Source organism: Xenia sp. Carnegie-2017, unplaced genomic scaffold (assembly GCF_021976095.1).
Source record: "Xenia sp. Carnegie-2017 unplaced genomic scaffold, XeniaSp_v1 HiC_scaffold_2, whole genome shotgun sequence".
Taxonomy (NCBI): Eukaryota; Metazoa; Cnidaria; class Anthozoa; order Malacalcyonacea; family Xeniidae; genus Xenia; species Xenia sp. Carnegie-2017.
Window position 1 is genome coordinate 6,172,635 of NW_025813482.1, and position 15,654 is coordinate 6,188,288.

Below are 15,654 nucleotides of genomic sequence, written 5' to 3' on the forward strand. Positions count from 1 at the left end.
TGTCGTAAGAAAAGGATAAACACCCTACAATTTTGTGCAATTTTGAAAATTTTCATGCACACCGGCCCTATAGCTCGTAAAAAGTCAAAACAAGGCGTTTATTTGAATATATATTATGTTTTGGCTTTGCTCCTTCGTTTTATTGACATTATACAATCTTAATTCTATCACAACAATAAATTTAGCCTAGAGATTCTGTTCCACCGTCATATACTTAAAAAATTGTATTATTTTTAACAGCACAATCCCCTCGCTGTAAAAAAGGTTGGACACTATTCAACGATAGGTGTTATTTGATTGGTCCTTCAGTAAACGACAGCGCATACACAACGTGGCATGAGGCTGACACTATTTGCAAGAGCATGGGAGCACATCTTACAAGCGTCCAGAGTCTGGAAGAATCAGAATTTCTTGTAAAGCTTGCGAGGTTTGTGATTTTCATTTTTGAATCTATTTACTTATCACTGTTGTTTTCCAGAGAACGATTTTGGTTATGCTTGTTTAAGTGATCTATAAGGATGAAGCCTTCATTTAATGCTAGCTTAAAACTTTAGTGAATGAAGGTTATCAATGACGTATAAATGTTTGTAATGTTCGATTGCTTGCGTTTTGGTGAGAAAGTGGGGTGACAGAGTCCTTCTTTTGGAGTGGTATTTTGTTCAAAAATATCAGCCTACTAGTTTGCAGGTTGATGCGACCATTCAGGACTCGTTGTGTCAAATTGCCTTAGTAGGTCGAAAGTCATTACGTTTTTCGTGTGAAAGTTTTCAAATCAGGCCGAATGACGTTCGACACGCGGTGAAAGTTTCAAAAATAACACGATGTTGCGCTCACGAGGTACGCGCTATGATATAATGGGATCAGTAAAGTTTTGCAGAGGGAACACGGGGGGGAGGAACGGCGTTCCCTTTATGAATGAAAAATAACAGGTGGGGAAACGCTTTACCCGTACGTAATATTATATTGTGGCTAACAAATATCAATTATATAGAGCCCATAGCCTCTGCAAGATAAATTGTTTGAATTTGCTTGTTTTACAACTCCATGATACTGTGCTCTAATTAAAATTTTCTTATAAAAGTAACTTGAAAATGCCACAATTTTCATATTAGCTTTTACAGACCAATGACCACACCCTTACACAATAGGCCATGCCCATCAGACTTTATAATGCGTTCCCCCACTTCCAAAATTCACAAAACATCTCTGATTGGGATGAAAGTGGTCATTACCGTGTGAGTGTATAAAGGTTTGCATAGGTGATAAGCGGTACAGAAATTAGTTTGCTTTCCTTTTATGATAATAACCGATTTATGTAAATAACTAAATATGTTCATTATACGAAAAAAGACACGAAGAAACAAATCACATCAAACGTGAATAGTTTTGGCGGTTTTTAACTTACTATATTTTTTAAGCTGCTTTTAACTTAATCAAATATATTTCTATGCATTTGAAATAATGCGAATGCTTTTATGGCTCTTGGAAATATTTTTTAAAGCCTATGCTTGAGAAACTCACGACGCATCGTAACATTTGTCACATTTATGAATGTTCTAAAGCATCGCAGATTGGCTTTGCAAACATTTTCCTCAGCTATGAATCAAGGAAAATCGAGGATCATATTTTCATAAATTGATTATCTTGAGTAAATTTAATTATAATTGCGTATAAACATGCGTTTCACATTTCTATGGCTTGTAGCAATGATCACATCGACCTGTAAACTAGTCGGCTGATATATTTGAACCGAATACCGCTTCATACTATCTTAAAATATATAGATAGAGGAGGCTGGAGGAATTCCACACAGCCATCGTTCTGGCACTTCCTTCTTCCCCTCTCCGCAGTGGTTTTACTCGATCTATCCGCCGTCCTTTTCTATAGAAAAAATAGGCTGGAATTTTTTAATATATATTTCTGAAACTTATTTCTTGTGTTAATACATGAAGCAATTTTCACTTGCATATTTGATTAGAAAATAATCTATACTAATTTCTTGAGAGCAGGTCTTCAAAAATTCCTCGACAAAAAAAAATATTTCTCTCTTATTCACTATATAATGAAATTGCAGAAATGTACAATTATAGTATTGATAGGCTGCCTATACGTCCTTAGTTTGTAAATTGATTCCCATTAAATGTTTCTTTAATAATTGCAATGTGATATTTTTGTTGAAATCATTTCTTGCTTTATTTATCAGTTTGTTTTATGTCAAAACAAACATGCCCTTGCACACCCAACATCAGTTTTTCACATCTAAAATCTTAGCAAGCAATATTGTCAGTAATGATACTTTAATTTAACTATTATAAATTTCAAGGCTCAAAGCCAATTCTGTATTTTCACTTTGGATTGGCTTGCATGATTTGGATGGTGAAAGCCTCTACGTTTGGACAGATGGCTCGGGATACGGCAAGTTTGTGTACTGGAGTAATGGTGAACCAAATGATATGTATGGTCAAGAAGATTGTATTGCTATGGTGAAATCAAGTGGAAAGTGGAACGACAATCACTGCTCTAATAGAAAAAAGTTTGTTTGCAAATCAAGGACAGGTATACATTTATCAAATTATACTTGATAAAACGCTAGTTATATCCATCCCAGCCAGCAAACTGCTGTTTTTTTATTGTGTTGTGTCGTGTTGTGTCGTTTCGTGTCGTGTTTTGTCGTGTCGTGTTGTGTCGTGTTCAGTTCTGTCTTGTCCTGCTCTGTTCTGTCCTGTTCTGTTCTGTTCTGTTCTGTTCTGTTCTGTCTTGTCCTGTTCTGTTCTGTTCTGTTCTGTTCTGTTCTGTTCTGTTCTGTCTTGTCCTGTTCTGTTCTGTTCTGTTCTGTTCTGTCTTGTCCTGTTCTGTTCTGTTCTGTTCTGTTCTGTTCTGTTCTTTCTGTTCTCTTCTCTGTTCTGTTCTGCTCTCTGTTCTGTTCTATTCTGTTCTGTTCTGTTCTGCTCTGTTCTGTTCTATTCTGTTCTGTTCTGTTCTGCTCTGTTCTGTTCTGCTCTCTGTTCTGTTCTGTTCTGTTCTGCTCTCTGTTGTGCTCTGCTCTGTTCTGTTCTGTTCTGTTCTGTTCTGTTCTGTTCTATTTTTTTCTTTTCTGTTCTGTTCTGCCCTGCTCTGCTCTGTTCTGTTCTGTTCTGTTCTGTTCTGCTTTGTTCTGTTCTATTCTGTTCTGTTCTGTTCTGTTCTGTTCTGTTCTGTTCTGTCTTGTCCTGTTCTGTTCTGTTCTGTTCTGTTCTGTCTTGTCCTGTTCTGTTCTGTTCTGTTCTGTTCTGTTCTGTTCTGTTCTGCTCTGCTCTGTTCTGTTCTGCTCTCTGTTCTGTTCTATTCTGTTCTGTTCTGTTCTGCTCTGTTCTGTTCTATTCTGTTCTGTTCTGTTCTGCTCTGTTCTGTTCTGCTCTCTGTTCTGTTCTGTTCTGTTCTGCTCTCTGTTGTGCTCTGCTCTGTTCTGTTCTGTTCTGTTCTGTTCTGTTCTGTTCTATTTTTTTCTTTTCTGTTCTGTTCTGCCCTGCTCTGCTCTGTTCTGTTCTGTTCTGTTCTGTTCTGCTTTGTTCTGTTCTATTCTGTTCTGTAATGTTATGTTATGTTATGTTATGTTCTGTCCTGTTCTGTTCTGTTCTGTTCAGTTCTGTTCTGTTCTGTTCTGTTCTGATGCATTTTTGTAAACCAAATAATGACGAGCTTAGTTCACCAACTATATAACGCAAAGGCAACTAAAAGCAGTCATAATCAATCGGAAAATTAAATATTTAATATAGTTTTAATGCATAGCAAAGTGTTTATAATGGGAGCTTTTTTAAAAAAACGTTAACTTTTTCTACCTTTTAATTTTCATGTAGAGGATGCTCCAAAGATATCTATCCTTAAACCTGCGAGCAAGATATCTGATTGTAAGTAGAAGATTTTTCTTTTTGTGCTAAACCTTAACCAAAGACAGGATGAGAAAATTTGAGGCTACCTTTGTCTTTCTGCATTTCTTAGTAGTTCTGCATTCCCGCGACTTAATAATTAACTATGTTATTAACGAGCTATGTCTGTACAATGAAAGTTGGTTAAAAATTTATCGGTATTTGACGAAACACGAAACTAACGATTTATTCCCCCAACCCTCCAAGCCACGCAAATATAGATTCCGAAAAAAGTAGCTAAAAATATCATTCACGAGACTTTCCACAAATAAAAATTATTTTAATTATTTTAATTATTTACTATTGTTTAAATATAGATGGGTATTGTTCTGAAGGCTGGATTCATAATGGAAAATACTGTTATCAGTTTCATACTGATAAAACTGATTATAAAGCATGGCGTGATGCAAAAAGAGCTTGTGAGCAAGGAAAGAACTCTAGCACTTATGGAGAATTAGCCAGCATCAATACAGAGTTAGTTTTTCAATCATTTTAATGAATGAACACGTGGAAAATCGCTGAATATACTTCTAAAAGACATATATTGAGCATATGTATATCAATGTGATGATATTTTTAATTTATAGACTTGAACTGGCCTTTATCACAATGAATTTAAAGGGAGCTACTACGTCCTTATGGATTGGTATGAATAACTTTCACGTCAGAAACAGTTTTTACTGGACAGACAATTCTCCGGTGAATATATATAATTGGAATGAAGGGGAACCAGCAATGATTTCTAGATATCATAAGTGCGTAGATATATCACCTTTTCCAAGAAACGCTGGAAAGTGGAGCTCAAGATCATGTTATTTAAGTCTAGGATATATTTGCAAAACAGGTGATTATATTGTCAAAATATATTGTGATGGTAGACTGTAAATGACCAAGGATAATAATACATGAAACAATCGAAAATTTCTTACTTCCACTTAAAAGTAGCTTGGCTGTTTTTAAATTTGTGATATTTAATCATTACCAATCTGTTCATTACAAATAAAAATTTAGGAGCCAGTGTTGTGTTACTTTCTTTTCAAATGAAACACAAGATTCCCACTTAATCTAATAAACTTGGAAGCTAAAAGTTGAGTAGCGTACCGCATGTTATAAAATAGATCATTCGGTCCAAACTGGTCATCTAATTGATAAAAACAATGATGCAATATTGGACTTTTTCTTTGATTCATTTTCTTTTTTAGCTGCAAAGGGTGCTCCTACACATCCATTTTCACCACCACCTATTAATCCAAGCACAACAGGTACAATTGTTGTTAATATATAATTATATATCTTTCAGGCTATTGTATAGCTTACCAGTCGTACGCGAATGGGTTTTAAATTAAACGTTGGTGGTGCTTGCTTCTTTGCTATGTTTGGTGCTTTTATTTGTAGACTTACCAAGCTTGCAATGTCCTCGGGTGTTTATAAAATATGGCGAGTCCTGCTATAAGGTTGAGAACAATACTAAAACATTTGATGAATCACTCGATGCTTGTCGAAAGCTTGATAAAAGAGCTGAGCTTATCAGCGTCAACTCAGGATTTGAACAAGGTAAATTTTCTTATTGCTTGTAGCATGCATTCGTCTAAAAACCTTTCTTCAGAGGGAAGATTTAATAATACATTGCTTTGTTTTTGAAGTCGGTTGTCAGGCCACCTTAATTGATCTCATGATTAATGGTTTGTTTCAGCTTTACTTGTCGTTCTGATGGAAAGAACACTTGGTTCTGTTTGGACTGGTTTAAATAAAAATCCTTGGTCTTCATTTAAGTTCACAGATTACTCTATTCCAGAATACCTCTACTGGGAAAGAGGCCAACCAGATAGTCAATTAGATGAACGTGCTTGTGTAAAAGCTGTTGTATCAGGAACTCGTGTTGGCCGTTGGGATGATGTAAATTGTACCCAGAAAAATTTTTATGTGTGTGAGATATATAATGGTAAGATTTGACTTGACTTGAATGATAAAAGAAAAGCATTTCTTTTTTGGTCTGTAAAACGCGTACATTTAAGCAGCGATGGCAATAATAATGCTTTTGTTGAAGCCACATTTTCTATTGCTTAATTTTTCCATCTAATGAATTATGTTGAACCAAACTACATATTTTGCCAATTAGCAGTAAAATTGACAAAAAACCTTAACTAGAGTTCACTAACTAGTGCTTTTAATAAAACACTTGTTTTGCATGGAACAAGTTTTCACATGAATGCTAAAATAAAAGTTTTATTACATCTGATACTTAATTTAAAGCTTCTTTGCAAACTTATATCTTTCACATCTAGGGCCAATGCTAGAACGTTAATTGGGGAGAATATTCTTCTATTCAGTTATGCCGGAACGATTTTAAAGAACTCAGTCTGGTATAACTGAATAATCTATATGAATATGTTCACTCGTTTGTAAGTTCTAGCTACGGCCCTGATCTTTGAGCTTCTACTGGATCATATACTTCTCAGTTTCTTTTGAGTTTTATAACTTTGAGGCTCCACTACACCACATAGGTTAATTGTGATGTTTGTTTGAATTCAACATCTTTGTGTTTTTATATGATAATATACAGTTTTCATCACTCAACGGATACTTTAAGTCTAGTTTATTTTTCTAGGTGAACCAAGGATAACTTTAGAAGGTAATGCTAATGCTTCTATCTTTAGGTTTTTTCATTCAGAGTAGCCATTGTGTGAGTAAAACAGTTTGCTTTTATCCTTGTCAGTATATTACTAATTCATTATCATGCATATTCACTGCATTCATTATTCCGCTGCAATTGAATTAATAATTTTCTGTGTTGTGTATTGTTAGAGGAAGGTTTGTGTGAGCCTGGATGGCTAAAATATCGAAAGGATTGCTATAAGCATTTTCAAGTACGCGTGAGATGGTTACATGCAAGATCTACATGTCGTAAAAACGGAGGTGATTTGCTTAGCATAACCAACTCTGACGAACAAGACTTCATTTTACACAACGTTAAAAGAATGGATACGTGGATAGGTAAGTGCTTGTTTGTGTCGTGTAAACTTTCCTTTGTGTAAATTTTACATAACGTTAAAAGAATTAATACGTAGATAGATAAGTGCTTGTTTGTGTCGTGTATACTTTCCTTTGTGTAAATTTTACATAACGTTAAAAGAATTAATACGTAGATAGATAAGTGCTTGTTTGTGTCGTGTAAACTTTCCTTTGTGTAAATTTTACATAACGTTAAAAGAATTAATACGTAGATAGATAAGTGCTTGTTTGTGTCGTGTAAACTTTCCTTTGTGTAAATTTTACATAACGTTAAAAGAATTAATACGTAGATAGGTAAGTGCTTGTTTGTGTCGTGTAAACTTTCCTTTTTGTAAATCTTGCATAACGTTAAAGGAATGGTTACGAAGATAGGTAAATGCTTGTTTGTGTCAGGTAAACTTTCCTTTTTGTAAATCTTGCATAACATTAAAAGAATGGTTACGAAGATAGGTAAATGCTTGTTTGTGTCAAGTAAACTTTCCTTTTTGTAAATCTTGCATAACGTTAAAAGAATGGTTACGAAGATAGGTAAATGCTTGTTTGTGTCAAGTAAACTTTCCTTTTTGTAAATCTTGCATAACGTTAAAAGAATGGTTACGAAGATAGATAAATGCTTGTTTGTGTCATGTAAACTTTCCTTTTTGTAAATCTTGCATAACGTTAAAAGAATGGTTACGAAGATAGATAAATGCTTGTTTGTGTCATGTAAACTTTCCTTTTTGTAAATCTTACATAACGTTAAAAGAATGAATATGTAGATAGGTAAGTGCTTGTTTGTGTCGTGTAAACTTTCCTTTTTGTAAATCTTACATAACGTTAAAAGAATGGTTACGAAGATAGGTAAATGCTTGTTTGTGTCATGTAAACTTTCCTTTGTGTAAATCTTGCATAACGTTAAAAGAATGAATACGTATCTAAATGGTAGGTGAGTGTCAGTGTTTTTCTCTGAAGAGTGAGAGAACTATTTGATTTGGTGCAAAAAACATTAATCGAAAACACCCTTTTTTACAGTTATTGAGCTATTACTTATGCTTGAAAACAGTAAAATATTGAACTCTGCTATGTTGCAAGTGCTCAGCATAGTGGTATAGTGTGAGCGAAAACACGAATCATGTACGTTCTAGGAAACTTTGTCTACAAGACGTAATATTTCGTGGAAATTTATGGGTATTGCCTAATCATTGAATGCTTTTATCGCTTTTGTAATTCGTATTCTCATTGTTTAGGTTTAAATGATCACAATATCGAAAGAGGATTTCAGTGGAGTGATGGAAGTCCTCTTACTTATATAAACTGGGAGAAAAATAAACCAAGCTTTAATCGTTTAGACCTAAATTGTGTTGTCATGAAAAGTTTAAATGGTCGTTGGTCAGACAAACACTGTTATTACTCGAGTTATGCTTTTGTCTGCAAAAAGCCGCTCGGTAAGTTACTTTATTAAATATGTAAGCAAGTTCTTTAATGTCTATATGAAAAATTATGTCACTTGCATTTCGCATTGGAAAAATCTCCAAAGATATCGTTTGTTGAACCATAAACCATAATGATTGAATCTTTGTTTATTATCCATGGACGTACACCTCCCCAAAATCAGCTTTCTGTCGGCAAAAATTCTATACTGTTATACTGCTATACTGTTATCGGTTTGAATAGCTAAATACATAACATTTTTTGATATTCTATATTCTGCATGTTAATACTAACTCATTTTGCAAAGCTGTATGCACTCAAAATGATGTGAATGTAGCAACATTTTCATGTTAGACTCGCATTGGCGTCAATCCTGCGATAATTGGGGGGGTGGGACCATATTCATATATTCTGTTATGCCAGACTGATTTCTTTTGAAAGTGAAATCGTTTTGAAAAGAAATTAGCCAGGCATAGCAGAATATATGAAATGGTCCCCAATTAACACAGGATTGACGCCAATGTAGACGCATAATGATATCTAGTATGAATAAAGTCATAATACTAAAAAACTCTGTGCTTTCCGTTATCTTTTTTTTTAATGAAAAGAAGTGGAGAAAGGCTTTTCCACTGAGTTTATTTAAAAGTAAAAGTGTTTTTTAAAATTTTTTGAAGCGTGTTCATCAAAGATAAAGTTGACGAGTGACATAATAACCGTTGCCGCCCAACCTATCTCAGCTGAGTTAGACACAAAAGAGCTTATCTTGTTGGATGACAGTCCTCAGTCATTGGCTTGGTGTCCAAACACCACCATTGATTCTAAACCTAGAATTCAGGTAAGAAAATATAAAGCTTGTATTAGTCACATGGCTTTCATCCGACGTCTAATTCATTCCTAAACGACGCATGGTTTCATATAGGTTGATTTCAATGATGTTTATAAAATCACGTCTATAACAACACGTGGTAGAAAATTTGGTTATTTCAATCAATATGTGAAATCATTCATTGTTGAGTACACTTCAGATGGATATCATTGGTACAAATATAAACGAATGGGAATTGAAGAAGTAAGGCAATAATCTTTTTTTTCATCATGAAATGTTGCTTGTAATGTAATGTATATGGGCAAACACTGCAGATAATTAGAACGTTATAAGTTGGAAGGTTCCAGGACATAAGATTTTATGTCTTGCTTAATAAGTACAGTTTTTCCGTTTCAGTACTTTGCTTCCTAATTGCCCAATCCAACTTCACCTTTGTCCATGAAATGAACTGACGTTTTGTGAAATAAAGTTTTATGAAATTGACAAAATTAAATTTCGCCACTTGCTATGTACGGCTTTCACTTCTTGAGGAAGCCCAGAAGAGGCATTGAATACGAAACTGTTGATGTTTTCAACGACGAATCAAACAAAATTTTGAGATCAGTGATGATCTTTAGGTGGTCATCTCGAGTTGATCATAGGTTGCACTCACACATTATGGTGTATGTATATAATCACATCCGTATGTTGTAGTACATCGATGTACAATGTTTACTTTATTGTATCCCGTACTGTTTTTACAGACGTCTTACCCGGTTGAAATATTAGAGAGAAGTTTGAACCTTTGTCAAAAGTGAAATATTTTTTTTCATAGACAATTTTTGCCAACAATAATGGCTACAACTTGGTTACAATAGCATTTGATCCACCTATTATGGCGTTGGCAATAGCAGTGTTACCAGCTGCAACAAAATATTCACAAATATGTTTAAGGCTCTCGTTACGAGGCTGTGCTAGTGGTATGTATCCAGGATGTTTATTTTGGTTTTAAACTCGTTTTTATTTTATTGTGTTTTATTCTATTATATTTCGTATAATACTTAACAATCTTTGAAAAATAATGAAGGATAAATGGACGTCATTTTAATCAGGTAGCTTTTTGATTCGCTCCCTGCCGCTAAAAGCTATCTTCAATAGGATTCAAGCTACGAAATTTACTCACCAGTATACGAACGGTAATTGGATATAGCCGCCATGTTGTTTTCTTCCACGTATTACATGAAATGGGAAAATTAATTATTCATATAACAATATGATTTATGTTTCAAATAAGGCTAATCATCATAGGAATAGTTGATTATAATATTTGGCAATCTTTCAAATCTTTATCACTTACCAATCAAATCTTGAAGAAGAATCGTCAGGACGCTCAAATAGTTGGCTTTGGATTTTTTTGTAGTATGTCAAGCACCATTGGGAATGAAAAATCGAAAGATTCCGGATAATGCTATCACATCCTCCAGTGCTAATTATCCTGACGACAATCCTGCTCAAAATGCAAGGCCTAAAAGTAATGGGTGGTGTGCTAAAGTAAGGGAAACTTTTATCAAAGGCTTTGTCATGTTGAATTTCAGTCTGTGCAAGATTTAGACACCTAGTATTTTGGGTTTGGTGACGAATGGATACCTGGAAACTGCACATTTGTGTTAGAACATAAAGATAGCTAGTTTACGTATCTGTGTTGTTACCTCGTTTCTTGGTCTTTCTTGCACAAGATTATCACGTTCCAACTGTTGAATTTTGTGAGAGTAATGTAGTACTTTTTACTTTTTTGTGTTTGAATAGTAGGATGCAAGCTTAGAAATGTATGGCTCTTTGTGGAGTGAGGAAGATGGGTTTATGTTTATTTGTAGGATTATTATGTTAATTTTACAATACTTGCCTCAAGAGTCTTTATAACAATAGAGGGGGGAGGATACAAATGTTACAGTATTGCTTTAACTCAAGGTTAACAAGCTTGTTTGTGGCTTTGAGAACAATGAGATAAAAGTGATTTTGTGCGTTGTGTAGGTGTGTTAAAAATATTCCATTTCTCATACTAGTTGGGGTGAGACAGGTTCCAACTCTATACAAAGGCCATGAGAAGCATATAGTTTGCCCAGCTTATTCGGAGCATATTTACCACTACTACGTCTCGTCTCGTTTATTTCAGAACAGCGACTTAAATCAATGGATTCAAGTAGACTTGGGTCGAATCAGTTTAGTGACCAAAATAATGACGTTTGGGGATTTAAAGAATAATTTTGTTAAAGCTTACAAGATTCAATTTAGCGCCGATGGTTTGAAGTGGATCGACTATAAACAATACGGAGTAACAAGGGTTCGTGTAATTTACTTATCATAAACATGCATTAATTGAGCATGCTCACAATAGCCAACGGTATTTTTTCTATTGGCAGATATTTCTTGGGAACTTTCAAGCGCGTTATCCAATGACACATGTGTTGAGCGAATCTTTACAAGCACGCTTGGTGCGAATTATACCACTTTCCTGGAACAAAAACATTTGTATGAGGTTCGAATTGTTTGGGTGCGTTGCAGGTATATATAACTTACATTTTTTAACTGTCTCTCAAATAGACATGCCTTTTAAGTTTATTATAAGCTTAGATGTTGTTTTGATTAGCATATTTGCCATAATTGTTGGTAGTTTCTAAAAAGAACTGTCAACCAAGTGATTTATATCTTTAGTTTAGTTTTCTAAAGAGTTTGGTTTAGCTAGTAGCTACACCGTGTTGCCAAATTTACTATCTCAGCAATGTCTTTCTTTTACAATTTTTTTTAGCATCACGAAATATTTCTTAAAAATGCCTATCAAAATCCCTTCTCTTTAAGATTGCGACCAGCCACTCATTCAAATCAATGAGTACGCTCTTTCTGATGTCAAGCTTACGTCATCAGATGAGAAATCAAATCCGAATGATGCACGTATGAATTCTGGTAAGGCATGGTGCCCTAGTCAACAATCTGGACAATATTTAGAGGTGAGATTTAAAGCAGAATACAACAATTTTGGAAATTTCACTTATTCTGCTACCTCTAATAATAATGGTATCTGAGTGTACTTTGCATTAACCCGTAATATTGTCATGCCAAATGTAGGTTGATTTTGGTAAAATGGTTCAATTGTCACAAATGGCAATAAGAGGAAGTCCTGTGAATTTTGGTGAAGCACGATATGTTGAGACATACGTTTTATGGTTTTGGAAAAAGATAAATGGTTTCAATACGTTGTGGATAATGCTGTTAAGGTTGTTAATCGTATCTGAGTATATCAGAAAATATAATTCTTTACTCGTGTATGCATCCTATTCTCAGTGAAGCATATGATATTTCAAGGCAAACATCCCTTCCTGCTCACCAAACACACAAACTATGATCTCATTCGATTAAGATAAAATGGGAATACTTTATTGGAAATAAGAAACGTGATTTTTGTGTGACATGTTCATAGAACCATCATATAATTTTTTAATCAGTTATCACAAAATGTACAAATTCAAATAATTAACTGTCTTAGATCATTGTTGGTAACCTAAGAAACTCCACCACAGCAAGTAACTACTCTTTTATTCGTGGAGATAATGGCGAAGGAGTCAGTGTGAGAAAAGTAAAAATCATCCCGAAGAACTATTCGCCAGCTGGTATCTGCATGAGAGTCGAATTTTACGGGTGCTTGGCTGGTATGTCAGCACAAATCCTTTATTCTCAATTCTTCTAACACAATCTATTGGAATTATTGAAAATAACCAAGAAAATTTTTCATTACTTTCAGCTACTGAAATTGTTCCAACAACACTGCCGAGCTCAGCACGTAAGTAATTTTTGCATTAGAAATGCAGTGCTCTCAGTTTCCTGGTGTGTTTAAGATGAACTTGCATCAATTTGATTATAGCAATCGTATGTTGTTACTGTTTCTATATCGCATCCACATAATACTTTTTAATCAAATAATTTTTCACCATCAATAGTAATATTTTACGTATATATACGAAACTTATATTTATATGTTTGAACGAGAGGACAACCCCACTTTTACCCCAAGTAGATAAACTTACATTTACCCCTAGTGGACTTAGCTTTTATTTATTTTTTAGTCACTCAGAAAATTGTGGAAACAAGCATCCGCTTCACCAGCATAGAATGGGATAATAAACTGGCAGATAAATCATCACAAGAATTTAAAAGAGTCTCAAAAGACATTGAAAATGCGGTAAATATTTATGTATTGATAATTAAGGAAGTTTTAATGACTCTGTATAAACTAAAAATCATACGATCGCTCTAATGATCAATTGGAGGATAATTTTCTGTAATTTGGGAGCTGTATAAACTTATGAATTGTTAAATGCGCACTTAAGTTTAGTGGAGATGAATTGTTTTTAAGGTAATTGGTGTGTATGAAAATAATGTTGATGTTACCGAAGGAGAAGCATTACAAGACGTAATAGTAAACCGTTTAAGGTATTGTATTGGTGGTAGTATTCAGTATCAGGCACATATATTATAATGTATACATATATGTATAGAGTGAAAACACTTCTTATTTTAGTAAAGGAAGTGTCATTGCTGATTTGGAGTTGGTATTCAATCCACGATTTTCTCGAAACGAGAATGTGTCCAAACCACTTATGGATGCGGTGTATGCTGGGAAAGTTGGAAATTTGACTGTTGATAAAAATCATTTTACTATTAATGGTATGCTCGTTAAATAAATGATATGAGTCTGATCTTTCATGAAAGATGGTTATAAATGTACGATGGGTCATTGAAATACAGTCATTTTTGTTGTATTTCTTTCACACTTAGAAAAATAACAATAATTAATTACATCATCAATCTGCATGATTTTTAAGTTGGACTTATAGTCAGTCTTTACGCAAATGGAAAACTACTTTTTACCAATTCAACTTTTTAACGTAACTGAACAATGAAATGTTTGATTCAATTTGTATGCTGACTTCTTGTATTTACCATGTTTCTCGACCAATATCTTTATATTAAACTTATTGTATTGCTTATTTAGAACCACCAAATGTGTCTTTTGTTTCTAAATCACGTAAGTTACTGCTCTATTTATATTTTGTATGCTTTATTGAACTATGGAGGAACTTAGATATTACACTGAAATCAATATTTCATTACGTAGAAACAGCAATAAATTATCTTATCCGAGCGTTTACTGGGTTATTTTTGCAGAAAGCAATGGTCTCTCAAATGGTATGATAGCTGGAGTGGTTATAAGTGTCTTGTTTGTGCTGTTAGCCATTATTGGTATGGGTTTGTTATGGAGACGTCAGAAAAAGAAGGAAGATTATAAACATGAGCGATTCAATAATCCAATTATGTATCGGGCAGATGAGGACGATGCAGATGACTAGGACTAATATAAATTAGCTAATGAGCTCCTTCGAAAAGTTGCTAAGCGTTTTTTCTTGTTTTATTTTATGATTCATTTGACATGTGACGATTATTTTGTCGTTATCTCAATATCTAAACCAATTTTTTTTCTTTTGAAGAAAAAAATAATTTTCTTTGATCCCAATTTTATACACAATAAAACTTCCCTACACGAGTACTTAAGACTATTAATTACTTGATGAACAAGAATAAATTGTAGGATGATAAGAGTAACCTGCAGAAAATTCAAAATTGTGTGTTGACAAGTTTTCTAGCAATCTTATTGAGTCTTTAACATTAAATCCAATAACAGCCGAAATATATAAAGAAAATACTCCGAAAAACGGTCTATTTTGTCATGGATTTTGCAAATATTGAGAAATAAAGATGGCATTGTATGGGGAGTATCTTTATATTACATACATGAAGTTTTATCATTTTCAAGTTAAACATGCAAGTAGAGAGCAACAAAAATCTGCATAACCTAGAGAAACTGTACATTTAGTCGAATAGTTTACTTATATACCAGACCTACCGAAATAAGTCATCAATTGCTGCCTGTTACGATCTATTTTTCGATTAAGGACAAGAGAATCTGACAAAATTGTTATATTTTTACGGTTGACAAATGAACAACCAAAAACAGAGTTATAAGTGTTGTTCAAATTTCATGGCAATTTGCCTTGAGTGTACGAGTAAAAACATATTGTATATCTACGATAATGACGTTTTAAGAATTTGACAAGTGCAAACAAAAATTACTTTGAATTTATTAAAACATATATGGGAAATTCTTTAGAGTAGTGGAATTCTTAAATAATACCCGTTGAAGACATTGAACGTTTGAAATAGCTATAATCATGCACTGCATAGGTTAACTTTTGAGGAGGACGCGTATATGCTGCTGACACCTGTGCTTGAATGGCTTTTTATGGAGGGTCGGAGGTCGAGTGTATATCAAAAGATTATGATCGAACGTTTGGGCTTAGTGCAGAAGATCTCAGCTATCTTATTGAGTCAATTATCATAAACCTTTTGATTAACCTGAACTTATTTAACAGATGTATTATTATTTGAAAAATGATAAAAAATTCTACCTCA

The 15,654-nt window shown here is 33.9% G+C and overlaps 1 protein-coding gene across 2 annotated transcripts in view; it reads left to right on the plus strand.

Annotated features, from left to right (window-relative positions):
• LOC124440117 overlaps positions 1–12,763 on the plus strand; it is a 32,365-nt gene extending 19,602 nt beyond the window's left edge. For both annotated transcript variants that reach the window (XM_046990443.1, XM_046990445.1), the window contains 20 exons: positions 241–427; positions 2,324–2,556; positions 3,837–3,887; positions 4,223–4,379; positions 4,493–4,749; positions 5,108–5,167; positions 5,301–5,459; positions 5,599–5,847; positions 6,514–6,537; positions 6,711–6,899; positions 8,144–8,341; positions 9,002–9,162; positions 9,247–9,396; positions 9,968–10,112; positions 10,553–10,683; positions 11,306–11,473; positions 11,553–11,694; positions 11,989–12,137; positions 12,256–12,404; positions 12,674–12,763. In XM_046990443.1, coding sequence (XP_046846399.1) covers positions 241–427; positions 2,324–2,556; positions 3,837–3,887; positions 4,223–4,379; positions 4,493–4,749; positions 5,108–5,167; positions 5,301–5,459; positions 5,599–5,847; positions 6,514–6,537; positions 6,711–6,899; positions 8,144–8,341; positions 9,002–9,162; positions 9,247–9,396; positions 9,968–10,112; positions 10,553–10,683; positions 11,306–11,473; positions 11,553–11,694; positions 11,989–12,137; positions 12,256–12,404; positions 12,674–12,692 — 2,978 coding nt within the window. In that variant the 3' untranslated portion in view covers positions 12,693–12,763. The remainder of the gene's footprint in view (positions 1–240; positions 428–2,323; positions 2,557–3,836; positions 3,888–4,222; positions 4,380–4,492; positions 4,750–5,107; positions 5,168–5,300; positions 5,460–5,598; positions 5,848–6,513; positions 6,538–6,710; positions 6,900–8,143; positions 8,342–9,001; positions 9,163–9,246; positions 9,397–9,967; positions 10,113–10,552; positions 10,684–11,305; positions 11,474–11,552; positions 11,695–11,988; positions 12,138–12,255; positions 12,405–12,673) is intronic.
• The last annotated feature ends 2,891 nt before the right edge of the window (positions 12,764–15,654 follow it).